General features: G+C 40.5%; 1 protein-coding gene across 3 annotated transcripts in view; it reads right to left on the bottom strand.

Moving 5' to 3' along the window:
- Positions 1 to 4,686: 4,686 nt before the first annotated feature.
- LCLAT1 (lysocardiolipin acyltransferase 1) overlaps positions 4,687 to 24,800 on the bottom strand; it is a 187,639-nt gene continuing 167,525 nt past the window's right edge. For all 3 annotated transcript variants that reach the window (XM_081484313.1, XM_081484315.1, XM_081484314.1), the window contains one exon: positions 4,687 to 6,457. In XM_081484313.1, coding sequence (XP_081340439.1) covers positions 5,955 to 6,457 — 503 coding nt within the window. In that variant the 3' untranslated portion in view covers positions 4,687 to 5,954. The remainder of the gene's footprint in view (positions 6,458 to 24,800) is intronic.

Genomic DNA, 24,800 nt, shown 5'->3' with positions numbered 1-24,800 from the left:
ATCAGCAGGAAGTCACTGAGGGCAATGAGAAGAGGGGCTCCATGATTAAACTAGCACTGTGGGGAGATTAGCTGGGTACCATGGACAGACAAAAGCATCATCTCCTGGAGCAGGGAGAGCTGCTAGATGGTGCAGACTTGCCAGATCTAATGCAACAGGAACGAAGAGCTGCCCCTGAGGAGGAATGCAAATGTGGGGGTGATGACTTGACTGTCAGGGCAGGTGAGGAAGGGATGAGTGACACGGTGAGGTTCTGCGTCTGCAGTGCTGGGGGAAAGAGGACTGCATCGGCCAGTAGGGAGAGATCTATACTTCCACCGATTTCCCATGGAAATTCTGTCCATACTGTCTTAAGCCTGGGTGATCTGGGTGGAGGTCATGACTGAAGTCCTCAGCGCGGCCAGTTGTTGATGAGGTTGTCTGTGTGCAACTGTGGAGAACCTGTGGGCTCCCAGACATCCCCTGGGGTCAGGGAGAAGGCGGCCGAGCTCCTCTGCGTCTCTCACAGTGCAGGGTCTGGGACTCTCTCTGGAAGCGGTGCCAATTTCCTCCTGACTCCACTGGGAGGTTTTCGAAGTTGCAGAGTTGAGGTGGACATCTGGCCATCCAGCATAATTTTTATCCTGTTCTCAATAGCAATCCTCTTAAAGTTCATCCCTTCCCAACACCTTGTCCCTGTGGTCCAAGGGGACACCCTCCAGACCTGGCTCTAGGAGGTGGTGAGTAATCCAGGGATGCAACCCACCTAATATTTCCAGGCAAGTGTGTGGTTCAGGAATGACCACTGCAACCCAATTTAGAATTTGTGTTGAGCCACTGGGGAAGGGGTCTCTCTAGCTCTTTCCCACTGGATTTGAACCTCAGAGGACGTAAGGCTGAGGTGACTGTGGGCATCAAGTCACTGTGTGGCTCCTGGGAATCAAGTCAACACTGCCAAGAGAGCACAGGTTGTCTTTTAAGTATTTACTTTAAAACTGTTTTGGCATGAAGAGTGCACTGCCTGAGTGCAGGTTAGATTCTGTGACATCCTACAGCCTACTAGCTGGCATTTGAAGTACCTCATCAGAAACCCACCCTTCACAGGGGGTTGCTGAAGCCCTTTATATAATTTCTCGGTGAAATGAGTGATGTGGAAGCACACGGGTGACCAGAAAGACCCTGTTCTCCTCTCCCCTCTGTCTGATCAGATTATAGACATCCCACCAGCCTGATGACCCCTGTCCTGGCAACCTGGTTCTTCTGGTCCTACACACCCCTTTCCCAGAGAATGGCAATGGGAGCTCTCCCCAGAGTGAATCTTTCAAGCAGATGCTCATTGGAGGATCCGAAGACAGAGTGGGGTGCTGCAGAGCTCAGGTTCTGTAGGGAAAGAAAATCATTTTCCTTCTGCCTTTCTGGGTTCTTGAAATATCAGACCGATTAACAAGAGGAGAACAATCAAAAACTGATTAGCATGTATCATCCCTCCTGTATTCATGGAGATTCCCAGGGAAAACTGAGTAACTCCCCGAGGTGGCTTAGAATCCAGGCTGAAATACCACTTAATGGAAAGGGGAGGGAGAAAGTAGCCTTTTTAGGGGAGAGTGAATGGTGATCAGGAAAGATGAAAGGGCCCTTGGAATAGATGGGGGGTGGGGGGGAGTATGGCCTTTTGTGACAAAGTGTGTGGGTGTGTCCTCTCCTCTCCTGTGACAAGAGTCAGTCAGTTTGATGAAACCCCCAGGGAGGGCACTTATGGGGACTGAGTTCCTTTCAGAGGATCTCTTTAGGTAGAAAAGGGGAGTTCAGAGACAGCCCTTCCCTGTATTTGCTATTTTTCAAGTTCCTACAACTGAAAATAATCAGCATACCAACGTGGTCTATCTGGGGTGGCATGCCCTGAGCTCCTATGCATATATTGGGGTAGCATATTCTGCTACCCTTAAGTCCCACGACTTTTGTCTCTGTTGGCTAAGTATGTTTCTATGCACTTGTCAGGCTTTGGTAAAAGGTTTGCCTTCCTAGTTCCAGCTTCCCTGACAGTGGAGGAGCAATGACTAGAGTCCCACTTGCCTCTTACAGCTGCTGATGTGGGTATTTCCCATTGACCCCCTTTCTTGTGGAATGACCACATTCCCTTCAGGCTGAACTGAGAGATGCAGGAAGAGAATGTTCTGAGGACATTCAGTGAGCCCTGAATTTGGCTGTGGCCCCTGGACTTTTTCAAGGATAAAAGCATTATATCCCCTTTTTGCTCTGGCATTTTGTTTCAAACATCTGTGAAAGAGTCCTAACTGATCAGCTCCTCCCCAACAGGACACACGGTGAGACTGTAATGATACGGCACCCAGTCAGTCATCCCTGCATGAACAGAAGCCCAACACACATGTAAACTCTATTGAATTCATTCCACTTTATTCTGGGATGGATACTAGAGACCACAATTCACAAACATACCAGTGGACACTGAAAACTAAGGCCATTCTGTGAGTTATTTTTAAAACCTAGTGTTTTGCACATAATGATCTTTTTAAAAAAATGAATTACCAAAACCAAGATTTCTCTTCTGAAATAAGAATATAAGGTCGGCACAAGACAGCTTTAGGGCCGTATCTAATCTGAAGTTCATCATGTGACACGAGCATCTTTGTTTTCTACAACATAAATCACAGCCCTGAAGCAACCGCTACCCTCAGCATCAAGTACTCTTTTCCAGATGTCATCATAAAGTAGTATTGACCACACTGACCAGTGTTCTATAAACCATATTTCTCCCAGTAACTAGCAAAGAGACTTTTACCTAAGAGACACACTGCAGGATTCTTGGAACAAGAAAAAGAAAGGGACCTGTAACTAAGGCACTGAAAGCACATTATTTATATAAAGAAATGTAAACAATTTAATACCAACAGGCTCCCTCCATTAGTCTCTATTATAAAAGTGCACAAGGGCAGCATGGTCAGGCGCTTGAAGTCCGGGTGAGATGGGAACGTCTTCCTTCCTGGAGTCTCGGCTGCCGACGGTCGGCAACATCTGACTTGGGGCTGTGGACCTGACTCATTTCAACATGACTCAAGAGGAAACTGTGTTTTAGTAGCATGACAAACAAGGAAAGGATTTTACTAAGAGCTTTAAGTTATGGGCTCTGACATTTATTTTTCTTTCAGTCTCCCACCATGTTCTACTGAATTTTACAATTACTTTGGCTTGTTTCATCAAAGAGGCCCGGTGGGAAAACTTGTGGCCTCATCAGTGCCCTTCCTTGCAGGTTACTATTTTAAGTATAATCATTCACGTCCCCTATAAACCACACTCACTTTATTTAAAATGTTTCCAAATGGGAAAGATGTGACAAGTGGACATATAGCACTGTAAACATTTCAAACTCCACTGAGTTTACTTTTGATGGACTGAAAGGGCTTTAAGATGGAGGTGAGGGCCCATATGCAGCGAGACAAGGGGCTGCTGAGTCCAGAGTGAGGGTGGGAGGTGGGGAGGAGCTCCGTCCTGGGCCCAAGTGGGACTGAAGCTGCATTAACCTCTACTTAACACTACTCCTAATCTCTACTTGTTATCAGTTTTAGAGTCTAAATCATGGACCATATATTTCTTTAAAGAAGAGAAGAAAAAGTTGGGTAGGAAGACACAAATGATTACAATTTTAAAAGAAGCCTTATTGCAACCCCCTCCTGACACCCCTAAAAAACACAAACAAAACACACCAAAAAAAAAAAAAAAACAAACCCCAAAAGGCAACTTTTTTCTTTTTAAAGTTACCATTTCTAATTCTTAGAGCAAGTATAATGTCTCAGTTTCTGGGCTTATGAGTTCTGGGCACTAAAAAAGGAGCTTGCACGTTACCATAAAACACGTTTGTTTAAGACCAAAAGAAATCATGTTTTAAAATGGAAAAGTTCCCCCTTTACAGGTTTCAGAGGGTTAAAGAGGACCTACTATTAAAGCTAGAGGAGCCATGAGAAGCTTGGAGGAAGGGAGAACAGCCTACATTACAAACACCTGTGGGGTAGGAAGTGCGGCCTATCTCTCTTACCCAGGACAAAGGCAATCCTGACTGCTAAACTATTTCTTGTTTCCAAATATAACCGGAAGAAATCTGAGAAAGACCTAAATTAAAATTTTCTTTTATTGGGGGTTGGTGGGGAGAAGGTTTTTAAAAAAAAATACCACCTTAAAAACCACTGAAGAGCTGGGTCTGGAGCAGATGTGGGTAGTAACGAATCAGAATGCCCAGCAGTACTGAAAACAGCCTTGTGGGAGGAGTTAAATAGGCTGGGCCTTCAGTAGAGGCACTAGTTAGAACTCTCCAAGTGAAGGTGGTGTGCTGACAGAGGGCTGCTGCGACCAGGCCCTTCTGGAAGAGTCTGCCTGGTAAGTCCAGCTCACACGTGTGCTTGCCTTTCCTGGCGATGCCTGTGTTCACTGTTCACTGGATGGAAATCACCGTCCAGCAAAAATAAGACGTCATTAAGGAGATAGCACTTGCGCCAAGAGTATACCAAGCTAGAAGGGGTGTTTGAGGCTGGTTCAAGGCAGGAATAAGCAGGCAGGTTTGCTTTACAGCACAAGACTTTTAATTGCTCCATCTTTTCTGCTACTGTGACCAGCATTCTCATTAGGAAAAAATAAATAAATAAAATTTAAAAAGTAATTGCAAGGCTCCAGTGGAGTGGAAACCTCGACCACATGTTTCTTTCTTTTTTTTTTTTTGCCTCAGAAGGAGATTGGTACTGTTGGCTTGCTGGATTTTCCGTTGACTCCAAACGACAGGACTATTTAGGAGAACAATTGGTCAAAAGTGGGCTTAAATTTTACTAGTGAAAGAGGAAGCCTGAGACTAAAAAAGAGAGAGATCTCTATCGTTAAGAAAGGATTCATTTTTGTGACCATTTGGATTTTAATAAAATTTGTCAAGGCTACAAGGGTTGAATAACTTAGGTTAAAGCATTATGGCCCTGTCTGCAAGTGTTTTTGTTATTGACTTAGTGGCAGAAGTTAGACACCCATGCACATGTAGAAAATACAATAACCTTCCTTTTTGCGGCAGGTTTTAAAGACATATTTCAATCAAGACACAACTTCAAAAGTGAGTTTCTGACGGCAATACCAGAATGTTCTCAAAAAGGTAAGTGACTTTGATGTATACCATTGTTAATGCAGAAAAGTGACACCTGCCAACAAGCTGTAAAGAAACAAGTGCTAAATATGCAAAGGTACACAGAAGTGAAGAACTAAATTGTCTGAATTCCAAGCTTTAAAAATTTAAACTAAGGTTTCTGAGTGGAGAGCCTGTGGTTGCTCCCTGAGACTCGTCTAGGTCTTGTTTTCTGCGCGAGAAAAGGGCACCGGTGGTTTTCTGATGTCTCGGTCAGTGCAAGGCTAAATGCCAAGGTTTCATGAATAATGAAGGGCTTCCTATCAAAATGTTTGTTCGGCTTAAGGAGAAGGGGTTTCTGTCTTCTGGTCTTAAGGAAGGATGCAAGGGTTTGATTGGCATAGAAAGGGGTGCAGGGACAGCGCCGAGAGGGAGCTGGGAGGAAGGTCCCTCACCTCCACAGTCAAGTGCCAGCACTTGATCTGGACTGGTGCTCAGGAGCTTCAGCTCTGCCTCCCGTCTGGGGAGTTTGTCAGGAAGCAGGACTGGACCTGTAAGATCTATGTGTACCTTGACTGCTAACAGCCCGATGATTGTTTACTAATACTCCGGCCCGCGTTAATTTTGCCACCATCGCTCCCTGCTACACAGTGTTGAAATTACATTCAGAGATTTAAAAAGAAAAAAAAATTGTGTGTGTAGCAATATTGTTCCACAAAACTAGGTGAAAAATATCTTTAACAAATAATGACGGTCATAAGAAATATTTGACATAGTCATGCAAAAACGCATCTCCGTTTACAAAGGCTTAGAACATTTCCGAAATATGCCCTAGGCTTTTCCGCCGTGAACCTTAATGATCTTACTCATTTTTCTTTGCGTTTAAATGTGGTTGTTTGTGTAAGAGGCGGTAACATGCAAGTTCGAGGATCTCCAGTCCACCAAATATTCTCTCCTGCAGCACGAAGATGATGATGATGATGATAAAATACCACCGGACAAGACTGTACTGGTAGATGAACAGGCACATTGTAGGGCTGAACAGGGTCCAGTAGAGGATGGAGAGTAATTTGACCACCAGGACCCTGAGCTCTGACTTGCAAGGAGGAACGACCGTCTGCCCCGTGAAGGAAAAATTCTTCTCCCCTTGATAGAAGGAGCGCAGCCTCTCTTCTTTCTCCTCCCACCGCTTGTGGCACCAGAGCTGGAGGTCCTCCTTGGACTCGGGGAGGGTGTTCACGGGGTACCGGTGGACGTGGAAGTGGATCTCCTTGGGAAAGTCCCCGAGGAGGAGGTGCTTCTCTGTCTGGGGAATGTTGTAAGGGTACGCCACTGTGATGTCATGGACGGCATCCAGGTTCTTACCTAGGTTTTGGAAAAAATAAAAATACAGACGGAGTAAAGATCCATCTGGACAGCAATGCTGATTCACACTGAAGGCAGGAAAAAAAAATCAGGACAGCGTGAACCAAGATGAACAAACAAGGGCTATAAATACCTGTGTTCCTGGGCTATTGCGTCAATATTTAGCAGTTACTTTTAGTTTTTTATCTGCTTGCTAATTACCACAAAGACCTTTAGAAAAAATTATCTTTGTTCCTAGAAATAGGAATCTGCCATTCAAGAACTAAATAAATAAGCACCTTAAATTAGATTTGAGATAGGAATTAAAGAACACAGCTCTTCTCCACCAATAGGATTCACTGTTTAGAGATCTCCTATCAATAGACACCCTCTCTCCAAATAAAAAACTTTCTTACTTTTGACCAAATATCACTATGAAGGCTACTGGGAAGAAAAACTCAGTGTCAGAGTTGATTCAGGGGTCAGACATGCCTGAAAACTTCCATATGACTTTTTAATTTCTAGAAACATCGGTGTGAAGTCGAATTCAGAGACTGAATGAAACCCTGACTTAGTGTGCCATTATCCTGAGAAATTTCATTGTCTAGTTACCGTGGGGTTAAGTGTTTTCAGCAAAGTCATATGCCAGGTGCTGGAGATGGAAAAGTGAACCAAAAAACACCAATACCTAACTTCACTCCAGAGCTCACAGCAGAATCGGGGAGACAGGCAAGCCGAGTGTCCTAATGGGGAGCCACGGCAGGTGAACCTCCCAGCAGAGAGCACTGGAGGGCTGAAGGCACTAAACTAGGCTGGAGGCATTCAGTGAAGACCCTCACTGTCAAACTTGAGAACGGGAACTCAAGTCTTGAGGTGATAGAGAAGCACCTTAAGTGGTAGAGAACCTCTTAAGGATTTTAAATAGACAAGGAAACAGAATTTGTTTCACTTGAGCAGGGGTTCGCTTGAGAGCAGTAACAAGAATAGTTTGGCGAGGACCAGGGGTAAAGAGGTTGGAAGAGTAGTTTGGTCATTACAAGGCAAATGAAGAGGAGGCAGGGACTAAAGGAAGTGACGTGTTCAAAAAAAATCACAAGGAAGGACTGACCTGACATAGTGCTCAACTGGAGGGGGTGGAATGAGGCCAGGTTTATTACTGTTTGGGGTTCTTGAACGGACTGGGGGAAGGGGGAATCTCTGAGATTAGGAATGGGACTAGAGTGCCATCTTTAAGGAGTCAAGAGGATCACCCATGGAATCCTGTAAGAGGACAAGGAAGGTTAAGTTTTTGGCCCAAGGATACACAGCGTGTTGATGGATAGTTGCTGAATGTTGCTTTCTTCCGTACCAAGTGATCTTCAGCGAGAGACTTTTGATGTGAACTTTTGATTCATCACAGAACTCTATAATGTAGGCAAAATTAACTTGTGGAAATCAGAACAGTAGTTGCCTGTGGGGGTGGGGACTGGTGGGAAGGGAGCATGAGGAAATTTTCAGGGGTGGGGGGGCGTGGGGCAGAGACATTCTGTATCTTGATTAAGAGTTTGCATTCCATTAAATGGTACATTTAAGACCTGTGCAGTTTCACTCTATCCAAATTTTACCTCAATCTTAAGACCAACGAAGATATAAAGCAACTTCCCCACCTTATGTCACCACGTTTCCCCTTCCTCCTGCATCATTAGGTTGTGCTCAGTTTCTCTGTAAAGGTTGGCAGTCAGTCGCCTCTCCTCTGTGATTTACTTTAGGGAAAAGACTAGGTTTCAATCTGGTTTCAGAACTGTCTTATAAAATACTCAGCCCTTAAGAGCTATGTCACTAGAAATGAGAATACCCGTATCAACAAGGTTTAGACTCAAAACTGGAGGGAAGTCCTTTCGGGACGCTGTGCACTGTTTACCTGGCAGCAGAGCAGGCAATGAGAGGTTGGTGGTGGCAACTCCAGTGCCCTTGTACCTGATGGCCTGGGAGAAAAACGAGGCCTGACCTGTTCGGCTTCAGAGGCGGGAAATGGGTCCTGTGGTCAGAAACCACAGGAAAATATTTTTTAAACAGCTGTCAAGAGGTGATGTGTCCACTTTTTGAGAAAAGGCTGGTTGACTCCCACCTGGTGGGCTGTAGTGGGAACCTACCCACAGGAAGGAAGGCTGTCTGGTCAAGCATCCAAAGCGTACACATTCAGCGTACACATTCATCGTGTACGCTGAACACAAAACATCCACTAAGATGGTAATATAATACGTCTTACCTGTTAACCTCACCTGAATTACAAATTGATCCACCTTTTGTCAATTCAACATTAATCATGACTACCCTGCTCTGTATTGATGAAACTTTTCCTTGACAAGTGAGTTTAATGTTTTAGTGCCCCCTCTACCTGCACACCTCAGAGCCTGTTCAACAATGCCCACCAACCAGAACCATAATCCTTGTATTATCACAAATTGGTAGCAAAGTATATAGAATACATACTATATAGTAGTAAGAAACTGAAGATGCCCCTTTCTGCATTCTTCTTAGCAACCTGAAGGGTAGGAGGTGTGCGTGTACACGCAGACAAGTGTCGGCTCAATATACATACAGCGAGTTTGGGGACAGAGATGGTACCACTTACAGAAATGTTCTGTGAAAAAAATTCTAGATTTATTGTAGTGCAGAGCATGAGGGCTGTAGAGGCAGACTGCCTGGGTTCAAATCCTAGCTCTGCTTCTTAGTAAGTGAATGAATTAATCTCTGTGGCTTATTTATTAGTTCCTATATCTATAACTTACCTCATAGGGTTGTTGTGAGGAGTAAATGAGATAAGTAAAAACACAAAACAGGATCTGATATGTAGTAAGCGCTCAACAAATGTTAGCTGCTGTGGCTGTTACTGAATCATAACGTTAGCATGTTGGGCTCTAATGTGAAGTTAGCTTTGAGTAAAAAGCAGAGACATTACTTTGTCAACAAAGGTCCATCTAGTCAAGGCTATGGTTTTTCCAGTGGTCATGTATGGATGTGAGAGTTGGACTATCAAGAAAGCTGAGTGCCAAAGAATTGATGCTTTTCAACTGTGGTGTTGGAGAAGACTCCTGAGAGTCCCTTGGACTGCAAGGAGATCCAACCAGTCCATCCTAAAGGAGATCATTTCTGGGTGGAAGGACTGATGTTGAAGCTGAAACTCCAATACTTTGGCCACCTGATGCGAAGAGCTGATTCATTGGAAAAGACCCTGATGCTGGGAAAGATCGAGGGCAGGAGGAGAAGGGGACGACAGAGGATGAGATAGTTGGATGGCATCACCGACTCAATGGACATGAGTTTGAGCAAGCTCCAGGAGTTGGTGATGGACAGGGAGGCCTGGCATGCTGCAGTTCATGGGGTCGCAAAGAGTCGGACACGACTGAGCGACTGAACTGAACTGAGTCCACAGATGCCAGCATGGATAGTGGGGAAAATACTGCATTCAAACATCTTCTTTAAACCACTGTCCAGGGCACTGCTCTTCTGGGCCCTGAAGACACCTATTACAGACCGCATGTCTTCCACATAAGACAAATGTTCAAACTATTATTTCACAAAGTGGCCAAGGACACTGCTCTGCCTCAAATATTTCAGACTCTTTCCCTGAAATATTTTATCTCAGCTTTATTCAATGACCAGCTCAAATTCTAAGGGTTCTAAGAAGAGTTTCCTTACGTATTCAGGGCGAGTGGTCTTGCCTGCAGTGAGTGCTTAAGGCCTATGTTTCAATGTGCTCATTTGGGCATTCACCTGCCATCCCGCAGGAGAGTATGAGAAACTCAAGAGAACCCAGTGTCCCAGGAAAACATAAGAATCTTCAGGGCAGGACCATGTCTTTGACTCCTTAGAACCTTAGTAACCAACATACTGCCCTACACTTAAAGAAACACATATTTTACCAATATCTATAGTCTATCTATCTTCTCATCTAAAGATACAGGAGGGAATTATAATGCCTTCTGCATGAGGCTGTTATAACAATTTAGTGAACTTTTATACACAAGGCTCTTTGCAGAGGACTGGCACATGGGAAGTTGTTAAATGTTAGCATCCACTACAACTTCTCTATTCAGTTAATGAGACTGACTTGCTCCACTGGATCTTTTTGCAACATGGTTCTGTGAATTCTTGGTTCTGAAAGAATTACAACAATTTTGGGTGAGGGTGTTGGGAGATCACCTTACAAAAAGGAAATATTCCAAAAGTTTCTATAAGTTGCTTGTTTGGAATTTAGAGCTGTGGAATGATTGAACTCAACATAATTAAAATAGTATTATAATAGTATTTAAAATAGTATTAAGATATTATTTTAATTATGTTGAGTTCTATCAACATAAGACTGCTAAGAAAAGAGATTACTTTTCACACCATCTCTTCAAGACCTCCTGCCCTGGGGCCTCTAGCCCAGGGGAGTCCTTACTACCAGACAAGGTATCTTCCTCCCAGGGGAGGGCAGGCTTGCAGAGCTTGGTTCATATGTAAGTGACAATAATGAAATGGATAGTTAAAAGTTGAGATGTGCCTTTATTTCATTTACCAATTTATAATAGCTAAAATAATGCATAATAGATTAAGATAAGTTCCTGCAATAACAAAGAAGTTACACTACCTTTAAATTTTCTGGTATGAGAACAAGAGACTTTTTAGTATGTGAATCATGATGGTTGCCATCAGTAAAAGCCATGTTTAGAAGATTGTATTGCTTTTTAGATAGTTTAAATTAAAAATCTAGATGCTCCATCTGGCCTAGATGCTCTCTGCCTGCATGGGGCTTAGCAAATGAATCTGCTCTGTTTCTGATACTGTGCCTACTGGACAGTTTCATACTGGAGTATTATTTTGAAAAGCAACCATTCTGTTAGAAGAACAACACTCAGCTGGGTCCAGAGATGTTTGTTCTCTAGAACAGAAAAAGCACTTGCTTAATATTCCAAGTCTTAATTTTTAGTTTCAGACTGAGAGTGGGGGAATTCTTAATACTTCAGTTGTGTTTAACCAATAGAAGTTTAAAAGGCAAGACTGGACTTCATGAATGTCGTATGCAGAAGAGCGGTTCTCCCCGAATAGCAAGGGGGCCAATGATTATCAGCAGAGCTCTACTCACCAGGAATGGGGGAGGGCCAAGTCTTTACACATCTGTATGTTTAAAATGAAAGAACCAAGAGAAGAAATCCCAGTTTGCCCAGATTCAGTTACGTAGTTCAGTGGCAGAATAACACAAATGTTATTTTTCTTTCTTTTTTAATCCAAAGTGATCTTTAATGGGGCTTCTCCTGTAGCTCAGCTGGTAAAGAATCTGCCTGCAATGCAGATGACCCCAGTTCACTTCCTGGGTCAGGAAGATCCGCTGAAGAAGGGAAAGGCTACCCACTCCAGTATTCTTGGGCTTCCCTGGTGGCTCAGATGGTCAAGAATCTGCCAGCAATGCGGGAGACCTGGGTTTGACCCCTAGGTTGTGAAGATCCCCTGGAGAAGGGAAAGGCTACCTATTCCAGTATTCTGGCCTGGAGAATTCCATGGACTGTATAGTCATGGGGTTGCAAAGAGTAGGACAACTTTAATGAAGTTGATAACAACTGAAGTGTTTTTTCTTTCCCTATATCATAATCAAATGTATGCAAAATATACAAAAATTTAGGATTTCATTTTAATGCCTGCTTTTAAAAAATTACACATACACTTTCTATTAGATCTAGATCCATAAAACTACCTATATATATTGGAGAGTTTTCAATAAAGCAGCTTGTCATCTAAGATGTGTTTGTGTTAAAATGCTGAGGTCACTGGTTTCGTGCACTACTTTATCAGACTGAAAAAAAAACCAGGATAAAAGCGGGAGTTAGTAACTAAGCAGTCATTCACTGTGCCACTTTGATACTGAATAGTATATGGCCAAAAATAAGCATGACAGACTGACACTAGTTAGTACACTTTGAAGAACAGCTTTTCATGGACAGATTTGGATATATTTAGACAAAAAATACCAATAAAGAAGAAATCTTTCAGCTTCAAAATAATGGGGCATGCATGAATCACTTAAAACCAACTAGTATTAAGGCTCAAACAGTACCATTTTGTTAGAGAAAACATTTACTGTTCCCTCCTAGGAACATCTTCATTTTTCCTTCTGTACAAATTGGATACATATGGAACAAAAGGTGGTGTCAGAAGGCTTCCAGCCCTGCTTCTTATCAGCTCTATGACTTGGCAAGTTCACAAGAAGCCTCATCTGTAAATGCAGATGAAAACAGTAGCGACCCTCATAAGGTTTTGTGAAGATCAGTTGGGAACAAGACTGCAGGATGCCTACAGAAGGGCTTGGCAGGAGATGTGTGCTCAAACTCTGTTACTCCTCCATGTGGGAAGATCACCTACAGCACCTGTTTGGTTTAGACTGCTATCCTTTACCTTCCATTTTTCTCTAGATTTCCTCTTTCTTTGGGAGACAGACAAGTCTCTTGTAGTGACACTGAGGTCTACTGTCTGATATTCTGTCCACTCCTCTCCCCAGTAGAGAAGTAAAGTCATTTAGGGGCTGACCTTGGCTCTCCAGGTAAGTCCAAGCATATCAAGCAAATGCATCAAGCTCCCAATTTATCTCCTGATGCATTTTCTTTTCCAACCGTAATAACTCATCTCTTGGACATTTTAAGCTCAGCATAGACACTGAGTCCTCTGATGGCATTTAGTATTAGAAGCTGATGACTTGTGCTCTAGGATCACTGGTCTCCTGTCCCATGTTGCTGTTATTGTTTTTAATAAGTTGAAGTTAATGTCTACTCATTTCTAAGAAAGAACCATTCTGCACTTAAAAAGCAACCTTCAGCTGAAAGGTGACACTAAAAATGGTACCGCTGTGAACAATCATGCTTATCCAGGAATTCAGCACTTACCTACAATTTTAGGGAAACATATTTTCACTTTCCTATCCTAAATCTGTTGAACTTTTTGTTTTCTGTGTAAATGCATGAATCTCTTCAATTACAAATTTCTCTCTTCTGATGGGCATTGGTTCACTGAATCTTCAAGTTTTATTTTCTAGGTACAGTGGAAACCTGTTGACATTTTCCATAATTCAGCAATACTGGTGCATTAGAAGATCATCAAGGCGAGATGTGAATAACAATATAGCACTTGCTGAGGACAGACAGACATATGTACACTCATGTGCACACATGTATATAAAACATATGCCTCAAAAAAAGATACATAAACTTTCAAAAATGAGATCATATTGTATACACTGTTTTATAACTGTTTCATGTACTTCCCATTCATGTCATTATAATTTTCTAAAATATCATTTTATAGATGTGTATACAACATTAAAAATTATCAGATATTTGTTTTCACATAATATTAAAGGTCAATATTTAAATAGGTATCTTTGTAACTAATAATAAGGATTTTATAGGGTAAATTCCAGTAAGTTAAATTGCTGGATCAAAGAATATGAATAGGCTTTTGCTACAAATGGGAAACTGACCCCCAGAAAGGTCAGTTTAATAAAAACACACAAGAAATGTATGGTGGTGCTTTCTTTTTCACACTTTTAATAATGCTTGCAATTGTTACTGTTAGAAAGTTGCCAAAATATGTCATTTTTGTTTTAATTTGTATGTCTTTGGTTAGCTAAAACAACATATCACTGGGTATATAGACTAGGCTTATCTATCCCTGTAGGTTTTGGGATTCAGTGATTTGTCATCTTACAGATTTGTAAGACCTCTTAATACATGCTTTAAATCTTTTATACCAGTTTTGGTCATCTGACACTAGTGTTTCCCTGGTCACTGATGGGTTTATTTTGTTGCTGCTCTATGAAATGTAGCTTTATGTCTTTTATCCAGTTCCTATGGGCTGCTTGTCTCTTTCTAGTCAATTTGCAAAACTTGTTCTTTACCATGGATTATTAATACTCTGTATTCTTTGTTGCAAATATTTTTATAAAACCGTTATCTGTTGCTATTATTTATGGCATACTTCCAATATGTGTGGGTGTCTGTGTCTATACAAGTTCATTATTTTTTCTGTTATAGCTTTTAGATTCCTATCTTTGTCTTTCCAGCCCCTAGACTGTTTGTATACTTTGTATTTTTCTACAAGATGAAAAAACATTTTTCATTTAATTTTATGACCCACCTTTACTTTCTTTCAAGACATTTGTTTTTCTAGCATCCTTTATTAAATAACTTTTTTTTTTTTACTATTTTGAAATACCACTTGGTCATATATTAGATTCTCAAATATACAGCTATCCAGTCTCCTTTCTCTCTTCTGCTCCACTGAGCTGTGTTTATTCCTTTCCTTCGTTACTTATCTGTTTTCTTTTTCACACTGTACTGGGCTCCTGTTGGCACCTATTTTGCAATATAAATTTAAGAGCAACCAGGTAAATAACCCTGCCAATTAAGGGGACTTAAGAGACAGGAGTGCAATCCCTGGGTTGGGAAGATCCCCTGGAGGAGAGCATGATAACCAACTACAGTATTCTTGCCTGGAGAATCACCATGGACACAGGAGTCTGGTAGGCTACAGTCCATAGAGTCTCAAAGGGTTGGACACAACTGAAGCGAATTAACACGCACAATTCTAACACAAAAAACCACCCCCCTCTCAACTTATCCTGAAATTGCATTTGCATTATATTTACATTATACTTTTGAAAGAACTGGTCTTTCTTTCAAAAGTGAGAGTTGGACTATAAAGAAAGCTGAGCGCTGAAGAATTGATGCTTTTGAGCTGTGGTGTTGGAGAAGACTCTTGAGAGTCCCTTGGACTGCAAGGAGATCCAACCAGTCCATCCTAAAGGAGATCAGTTCTGAATATTCATGGGAAGGACTGATGCTGAAACTGAAACTCCAGTACTTTGTCCACCTGATGTGAAGAACTGACTCATTGGAAAAGGCCCTGATGCTGAGAAAGATTGAAGGCAGGAGGAGAAGGGGACAACAGAGGATGGGATGGTTGGATGGTATCACCGACTCAGTGACATGAGCTTGAGCAAGGTCTGGGAGTTGGTGAAGGACAGGGAAACCTGGAGTGCTGCAGTCCATGGGGTTGCAAAGAGTCGGACATGACAGAGCAACTGAACTAAACTTTGAAAGAACTGACACTTATATTGTTTTTTCAAGAAAAATGTGTTTCCATTTGCTCAAATCTTAGTTTATCTTCCAATAAGACTTCAGGTTTCTTCACAAAACTTTTGTGACTTTAAAATTTATTCGTAAATAATTTCATAATTCTTTGGACTATTTGGATGGGATATATGTTCCTACTTAATGCTTTTAGACAATCACTGCTTGTTGTTCAGTCGTTAAGTCCTGTCCGACTCTTTGTGACCCCAAGGACTGTAGCATGCTGAGCTTCTGTGTCCTTCACTATCTCCCAGAGTTTGCTCAAACTCATGTCCATTGAGTTGGTGACTCTCTCTAACCATCTCATCCTCTACCGTCCCCTTCTCCTGCCCTCAGTCTTTCCCAGCATCAGGGTCTTTTCCAATGAGTTGGCTCTTCACATCAGGTGGCCAAAGTATTGGAGTTTCAGTTTCAGCATCAGTCCTTCCAAAAAATATTCAGGGTTGACTTCCTGTAGGATTGTCTGGTTGGATCTCCCTGCAGTACAGGCGACTCTGAAGAGTCTTTTCCAGCACCACAGTTCAAAAGCATCAATTCTTTGGTGCTCAGCTTTCTTTATAGTCCAACTCTCACATCCATACATGACTAATGGAAAACCCATAGCTCTGACTATATGGACCTTGTCAGCAAAGTGATGTCTCTGCTTTTTAATACATTGTCCAGGTTTGTCATAGCTTACTTTCCAAGGAACAAGCATCTTTTAATTTCATGGCTGTAGTCACAGTCTGCAGTGGTTTTAGAGCTCAAGAAAATAAAATCTGTCACTGTTTCCACTTTTTCTCCTTCTATGTGGGACTGGATGCCACGATCTTAAGTTTTTTGAATGCTGAGTTTTAAGCCAGCTTTTTCACTCTCCTCTTTAGCCCTCATCAAGAGGCTCTTAAGTTCCTCTTCACTTTCTGCTATCAGAGTGGTATCATCTGCATATCTGAGGTTGTTGCTATTTCTCTTTGCAATTTTGATTCCAGCCTGCGATACATCCAGCCAGACATGTCACATGATGAACTCTCCACAGAAGTTAAATAAGCAGGGTGACAACAAACAGCCTTGTCATACTCCTTTTCCAATTTTGAACCAGTGTTTTGTTTCCATGTCTGGTTCTAACTGTTGCCTCTTGACCTGCATACCGGTTCCTCAGGAGGTAGATGAGATGATCTGGTATCCTATCTCTTTCAGAATTTTCCACAGATTGTTGTGTTCCACATAGTTCAAGGCTTTAGCATAGTCAATGAAGCAGATGTTTTTCTGGAATTCTCTTGCTTTTTTTATGATCCAGCGGATGTTGGCAATTTGATCTCTGGTTTCTCTGCCTTTTCTAAACCCCGCTTGTACATCATGAAGTTCTCGGTTCATGTACTTCTTTGGCATTGCCTTTCTTTGGGATTGGAATGAAAACTGACCTTTTCCAGTCCTGTGGCCACTGCTGAGTTTTCCAAATTTGCTGGCATATTGACTGCAGCAGTTTAACAGCATCATCTTTTAGGATTTGAAATATCTCAGCTGGAATTCCATCACCTCTACTTACATTGCTTATAGTAATGCTTCCTAAGCCCCACTTGATTTCACACTTCAGGATGTCTGGCTCTAGGTGAGTGACCACCCAATCACGGTTATGTGGGTTACTAAGATGTTTTTTGTATAGCTCTGTGTATTCTTGCCACCTCTTCTTAATCTCTCTTGCTTCTGTTAGGTCCTTGCTGTTTCTGTCCTTTATTGTGCCCATCCTTGTATGTAATGTTCCCCTGATATCTCCAGTTTTCTTGAAGAGATTTCTAGTCTTTACCATTCTATTGTTTTTCTGTTTAGAATACAGAAAGTCAATTGTTTGTTGTATATTTATCTTAGTTGTAACAATCTTAACATCATAAAATTAAGTCTAGTTGACTTTTTTTTACTAGACTCTTTGACTTTCTAGATTTTCTATCACCAGCAAAAACATAGCTTTATGTTCAATTTTCTCATCTTTATGGTCTTTTCTCAGTGCTTTCACTAACATTTGCTTAATAATAAAAAGCATAGTTCTGACTTTAACTAAAATGTGAGTTTAAATGCTTTAGCATACGAGATACTGTTGAGTTTTTGGCAACACAGTACTACATTTAAATAACTTCTATATTGTTCTAATTTTTATTATGAATGCCTTAAGTTTTTTAAAAATTTTTTCTGCAACTATGGATAGGATCAAATATATATTTTTTTTTTAAAAAGAAAATATTGGTCTATATGAACGTCTGTATGAACCAAACTATTATATTAAAAGGAAAAAATATTAAAAATGCAAAGATAAATTGAAAAACATTATAGTGCAGGCTTCAGTATCTTTCATAATAGAACAACTCAGTAGATAAAAAATAAAGGAACTGAATAAATATTGATAAATTTGATTTAAGACTCACATAGACCAATGTGTGTGTGTCAGTTGCTCAGTTGTGTCCAACTCTTTGTGACCCCATGGACTGTAGCCTGCCAGGCTCCTCTGTCCATGGAATTCTCCAGGCAAGAATACTGGAGTGGGTTGCCATTTCCTTCTCCACATATAGATCCATAGGTTCCTCAAAAATATCTTAAACACTTTGATGGTTGATCATTTACTTGATGGCAAAAAGATTTAAAAAAATTTTATAAAAGTCACATTCTCAAATCAAGATTCTATAAAAATAGAAATAAAAAACAAAATATAATAACCCCCTCTAAAAGAACATGTTTAATCAATTCTGTGATGACAGATGAAATCAAAAGAAAAACTGCAAACTACTTAAAAGGAATGAAAAAGAGAATCAAAGGGATATAGTTAAATTTTGAATGCTTTCTCTAAACATTCTAGCATTCTAGCAAAATTCACCAAAAATAAATGGTCAAAGAATAAACAAATGCAAAAGCTAGGTATTTGATGAATAAAAGATTAAACTCTATGAAGGCGATTAAGGGGAAAAGAGAACATACATATTTAAGATCACAGATAGCAAACGAAGCAAAATCACAAATACCGAAGAGATTAAAACAATTGTGAGAATGTCAATCTACACGAGATAATATATTAATACAAAAACCACAGTAGAGGATCCATGTACATATATACTACACATTATGCTTCAGATCTGATTGGTGAAAATTTGTGTTTGGTTCAAAAATTGTAATATATCATTAGTCAGTCTATTTTCAACAGAAATGCAAGCTCTTCTTGCTGTGTACTAAGGACAAAGAGCATGGGTGCTAATTTTATAGGCAGGCCAATGTAGCTCATGCACTAGGTCTCCTCAGCCCCCAGGATTTTAGTGTAGAATTTACAGAGCAAACATAGACAGCGAGGGATAAAATAACACAGTGCTATGATGGGAAAAGGACAAGAGTTCTAGTTTCAAACTGTTTTCATTCCCAGGACCTATTAAGCATAACTGCTACTTACACTGGTGCATCTGCAGATTATGTTTTTGATGACACAGACTTATTTTGCCTCTTCTTTCAAAACTTTATACTCTTTGTTTTCAGTATTCTTCAAAAGAAAAAAACGTGCTAGAAATGTTTAGAGAAGGCCTTCAAAATTCAACGCAAAAAAACAAGAGCAATAACAAAATATAATTTATCTTACTATTGGATTCAACAAATTTGTTTTGATGTTCCAAAGCCCATGGACATGAATCTATCCTGGATTAAAAGATTAGAAATGTCAGCATATGCATACTGTACTAATTTGCTAGTGTTTGAATTAAAGAGATCGGAGACAGCACATTATTACAGTCTCTGTGCTCTGAGGTTAGGATTGAAGATGACTAATGATGCACTTGGACATTACCATGTATTGTGTGTGTATGTGCTTAAATTGCTCAGTTGTGTCCAACTCTTTGCAACCCCATGGACTGTACCCCTCCAGGCTCTTTTATCCATGTATTGAGTGCTTACTAAGTGCCAGGCATAACTAATTCAATAGTAGGACCAAAAGCTGTAGGCATTTGGGGTACACTGGTGGACAAAAGGAAGATCCCTCCCTGTGGCGTTTATCAGGACAATCACTTTTGTGGTGGTATCCCTCTTTAGCAGTTGTGGAAACTGAGGCACAAAGAAATTATCACTTGCTGAAGATCACAGTTAGTAGTAATCATTGTGGCTGATTACAAAGTCTTTCCACTATGCCATTCTACCTTCTATGAATTGCACATTAAGAACAGTAGGTGCAGAGTCAGACGGACCTGCTTTGTACCCAGGCACAGTCTTACTAGCCATGTGACCTTGAACAAGTTACTTAACCTCCCTGGGCCTCAGGCTCCTCACCTGCAGTCTGGGAATAATGCTTCCCTTGGAGGGCTAGAAGAAACAAAACATTATCTGTCAGCCAGTCTGTAAAGGCAGTACTTGGTAAGGGCATCAATTCTACAAAAATGAAAGATCTTGGTGTTTTTCTTTCAATCTTGCACTATATTATTCTCATCTCAAGTATATCATTCACATATTCTGATTAACAGAGTCTTGCTGTAGTTTTATACAATGTATAAATGATTAGATCTTGTATACATTTCTGTTATACACTCTTAGGACAAGCTTAATTGACTGGTTGACCAAACCACAAGGTAGACCCTACCATCCACTTTGTAGCAGTTACCTAAACCACAGTGGAGTATGCAAGTTACAATCTTATAAATCTAAAAAATTAATAGTAACAATACAGTTTAAACTAGTAAAATGTATGGCCCCAAATCAAAGCCTAACACTACTACTCTCTCTATAGCTTTATTGTGTATGTGACTTTGCATATAACACAGAGTTTGCTGCAGTTTCATCCTTTTCTCCTTTGAGAGGGAAAGTTAATTTGGTTGGGGATGTGATCTTATTAATGGGAGGAGACCAAGTTGGTTTCTTCAAAAATAGGTAGAAGGTAGAGTAGAAGTGAAGGTCTCTGATCGCAGGTGACACATTTTGTCCTTCCTGTGGCCCTGGGTTCTGCATTGGAAGCCACACTGGTTGGTCTCAAGGTGGTTGTCAAACTGCCTTAGGTTTATGCTACACCTCCTGCCTAGTCTTCTACTTAGATGACCCAAGAATTAAGTTACCTGCTTTCAGTCACTCAGAAATCAAAATTCCCAGTTAGTAAACTTGACCTCAGCCTGACTGGGGATTGAGGATCTTACTACAAGGTTTTGCTGTTTTTTCTTCTTTTTCATCAACCGGGACGGATCCAACCATGGTTGCACACCTTCTATAGCAGGGGCTTAGTGATCCCAAAGTCCTTTTGGTTGATGGAAGGTGTGTGAGGTGATAATTCTGAACAAGGTTATTCTGAAGGCTAGTTTTCCTACTTCTTCCCTCTTCCACAACCCACTAATATTCTGTTCTCCTAAATGAACAAATTAAATATTTTACTAGGGAATATACTTTATGGCTTTTGTACACTTTTAGTAGGAATAGTCATCATTCATTCTTGTTTTTCTTTTTACTTTGTTTTAGTGAGTCCTGTAAAGTGCAGTGGTGGTAGTAAAGAAATGGATCAACACAGGAAATATTCAAAATTTCAAATGATGAAGTCTCAAATGCAGGTCTTCACTTATGTAAAAGGTGCCACTACTGGGAAGAAAGGACCATTTAATGGGACTGGGACTTCTTTTCCAATGAAATGATAAAGAACCAGACCTTGTGTAGCTCAGCTGAAGGACAAAAGTCTCAGGTTCTTCCAATATGGCAAAGGAACAATAGACTCTGTTCTTAACAGCATTTACAGAGTATCTTCTGAAGTTTAAAATGAGAAAAAATGGACTTTGTGCAGTTCAGAAAGATGCGTTTCAAAGAACAGAGCAGACATACTGATAACATCATATACAATTTTGATACTTGTGACCAAAAGAGGTGACAGTTTCCTCTTTTTCTTTTAGTACTTTCTTTTCCTTTTTGTACTTTTTCTCCCTCCTTCCCTCCCTCTCTTTTTTTCTGTGGATGAAGTTCAAAGACACGTGCTAACATTATACCAAACTGAAAACTAATCCAAGTACTCTATACCTTTGTAAATGAGCAGAATCCATACGGGTGGTTATCTACATTTATAGACGTACAATTCCTGGTTTTCAATAGCTGTGGCCTGCTGTATCTTCTTCCAGGCAGAAAACTAATTTTCTTGCATCCTGAGGAGTCAATTGGTGATACAGGGGAGGGAATGTTCTGTATAACACTTGTTTTTTCAGTGTATTTTATTCCTAAGATGAGACAGGATCAGGGATTCTTCTAAACATTTCTCAACCATCAACCAGAAATTCCTCAGTGCTGACAAACTTCTCAAAACAATACTCCCCAAAGCATCACTGGAGACTGGGTGGTGGGGGAAGACATTAAGGTGAATTCATTTTCTAGTTAACTCTGTCAAGTTTCCTCAGTCAGATCTCAAGCAGAGGTCAGTGCTGATGATCTAGCCCAATTGTTGACTAACCAGCTGCTTCATGTGAGCCAGAGAGGGGGAATCAGGATGGGAACACTGCAGTAAGTAAACTATTAAAGAGCAGATGCTTTCTTTGAAGATATTATTAAGAGACAGGAAGTAGAGAAAAGTGCTTCCATCCAGGGATCAACTCCTATGAATCAGCATAAAAAGTCATTTGGGTAATAACTGGACTTTCCGTTTAAAATCAGAAATGTAAGGAGAGTTAACATCTGGATGAATAGCTACTATGAAACTTGAGCTGTAAGAATAACAAAAAATTAGGGAAGTAAATCAGTATATGTAGTGGGTTGAATGGTGTTTCCCTGGTAGCTCAGCTAGTAAACAATATGCCAGCAAGCAGGAGACCCCTGTTCAATTCCTGGGTCAGGAAGCTCCCCTGGAGAAGGGAAAGGCTACCCACTCCAGTATTCTTGGACTTCCCTGGTGGCTCAGACGGTAAAGAATCTGCCTGCAATGCGGGAGACCTGGGTTTGATCCATGGGTTGGGAAGATGCCCCGGAGGAAACCATGGCAACCCACTCCAGTATTCTTGCCTGGAGAAACCCTGTGGACAGAGGAGCCAGGCGGGCTACAGTCCATGGGATCTCAAAGAGTCGGACACCACTGAGCAACTAAACACACAGCACAGTGGGTTGAGTATTCTCTCCCCCCAAATTTACTGTCCACCAAAAGTTCAGAATATGACTTTATTTGAAAATAGGTTCTCGCAGATGTAATTATTAAGGTTAAGGACTGAGATGAGATCACAGTGGATTAAGGTGGACTTTAAATGCACCTTAAAAGATGTCCTTTTAAGACAGAACAGGGGATCATGTAAAGATGCTGGGAAGGACTAGAGTTATGTAGCCAAGCTAAGGAATGCTAGGAACTAACAAGCTAGCACAGGCTAGGAAAGATTCTCCCTTAGAGCTTTGGGCGAGGGTATGACTCCTGCCAGTACCTAGACTTCAGATTTCCTCTTTTTTATTTTTAAGCCATCAAATATGTAGTGATTTTTTTAAAGGCGGCCTAGGAAACTGACACAATACACATTGAGAAACATCGAATGTCAAGGATTGCTTCTTTTTTGAGGCTTTATTTTGGGGAAGGACATTTCTTCTAGAGATTTATTGTACTTTTGAGTTATAAAGTGGCATTTTGAGAATAAAGAGCAAGGTCACCTAACTGTCAAAGACAGCTGTATGGAAAATGAACACTTTGTTTCCTAAATTTGTCTGAGGAGGGTGGCTACAGGTTCTTATGGAGAATGCAGAGCTACCATTTTATGGCAGTTCCTACAAACTGCTGAGACTTGTTCCTTAGTTGAGAAGGAGAGGCTGTGCCAGTGGTGATCAGCCTTCAGTGGCCTAAGTCACCTGGGGAGCTAGCTGAATATGAGGAGTCCTGGACCTCATTCCCAAGATGCTCATTTAATGTGTATGGGTGAAATTAAGGAATCCATGTTTTAATAGGCACTGCAGGAGATTCTGATCTGATATAGCGGGTTGGAGGGCCACACTTTGGAAAACATAAGGATGGCTTTAAGCAGAGGAGTAAATGTAAATGCTAAAACTGTAACATTTCTATAGCAAAACATAGGAGAAAATCTTTGTGACCCTGATCAGGCAACAATTTCTTAGGTCACAGAGAGCAGAAATAAAAGAAACTGGAGAAATTGTACTTTATCAAAATTAAACACCTTGACTCTCCATAAAACAATTTTAAGAAAATGAAAAGGCAAGCTACAGATTGGGAAAAATGATTGCAAACCATATATACGATAAAGGACTTGAATCTAAAATATTGGGCTGGCCAAAAAGTTCATTTGGTTAGTGAATAAGATTGTTGAATAAAATTCTTGATGAAAATAAAAAAAAAAATTATTTTTACTTAAAACCTCACAAACTTTTTGGCCAACCCAATATTAAGAACTCTTACAACTCAGTAATAAGACAGCCCCGTTTTCAAGAATACGTAAAAGAATGGAATTGACATCACCAAAGAACGTATATGAAAGGCAAGTAAATCCAGGAAAAGATGCTTAACGTCTTTGTTATTAAGGAAATACAAACTGAAACAACAATAAGTTACCACTGCATACCTAACAGAATGGCTAGAATTTAAAAAGCTGACAATAACAAGTCTTGATGATGATGCCCAACAATTCTCCAGCACTGATGATGGGAATGTAACTTAGTACAGCCACTTTGGAAAAGACAGTTTGGCAATGGCCCAGCAATCACACTTTTAGGTATTTACCCAGGAAAACATTAGCCTATGTCAATACCTATATGGAAATGTTCATGGCAATATTATACATAATATTCTTAAACAGTAAGCAACCCAAATAGCTATCAGTCCATGAATGGGCAAATTGTGGTATATTCCGCACAGCAGAATACCACTCAGCCATAAAAAGAAATAAACTGATAATGTAAAACAATATGGACGAAACTTAAAAAGCATTATGCTAAGTGAAAGAAGCAAGGTAAAGTCAACTACATACTGCTTAATTCCATTTATATAAAAATCTACAAAAGGCAAAGTTACATTGACAGAAAGCAGATCAGCAGTTTCTAGAGGCTGTGGGTTCAAGGAAGAGGTTTCATGGCAAATAGGGTCCTAAGAGAACTTTTAGGGATAATGAATTACTCTGTATTTTGCTATAGCAGTAGTTATATGACTGCATTTCTCAAAATGCATCTAACTGTACATTTAAAATGTACTTGCAATTTAAAGCAAGTAAATTGTACCTCTAAAAGTTGTTATTTTTGAAAGCTTCTCAAATATGTACTCTAAAGTAATATTTAAGAGATACAAT

Source organism: Giraffa tippelskirchi, chromosome 4, assembly GCF_054371585.1.
Source record: "Giraffa tippelskirchi isolate mGirTip1 chromosome 4, T2T-mGirTip1v1.2.pri, whole genome shotgun sequence".
NCBI lineage: Eukaryota > Metazoa > Chordata > Mammalia > Artiodactyla > Giraffidae > Giraffa > Giraffa tippelskirchi.
The sequence above is the reverse complement of the archived record's forward strand: the minus strand, read 5'-3'. Positions and strand labels throughout refer to the sequence as shown.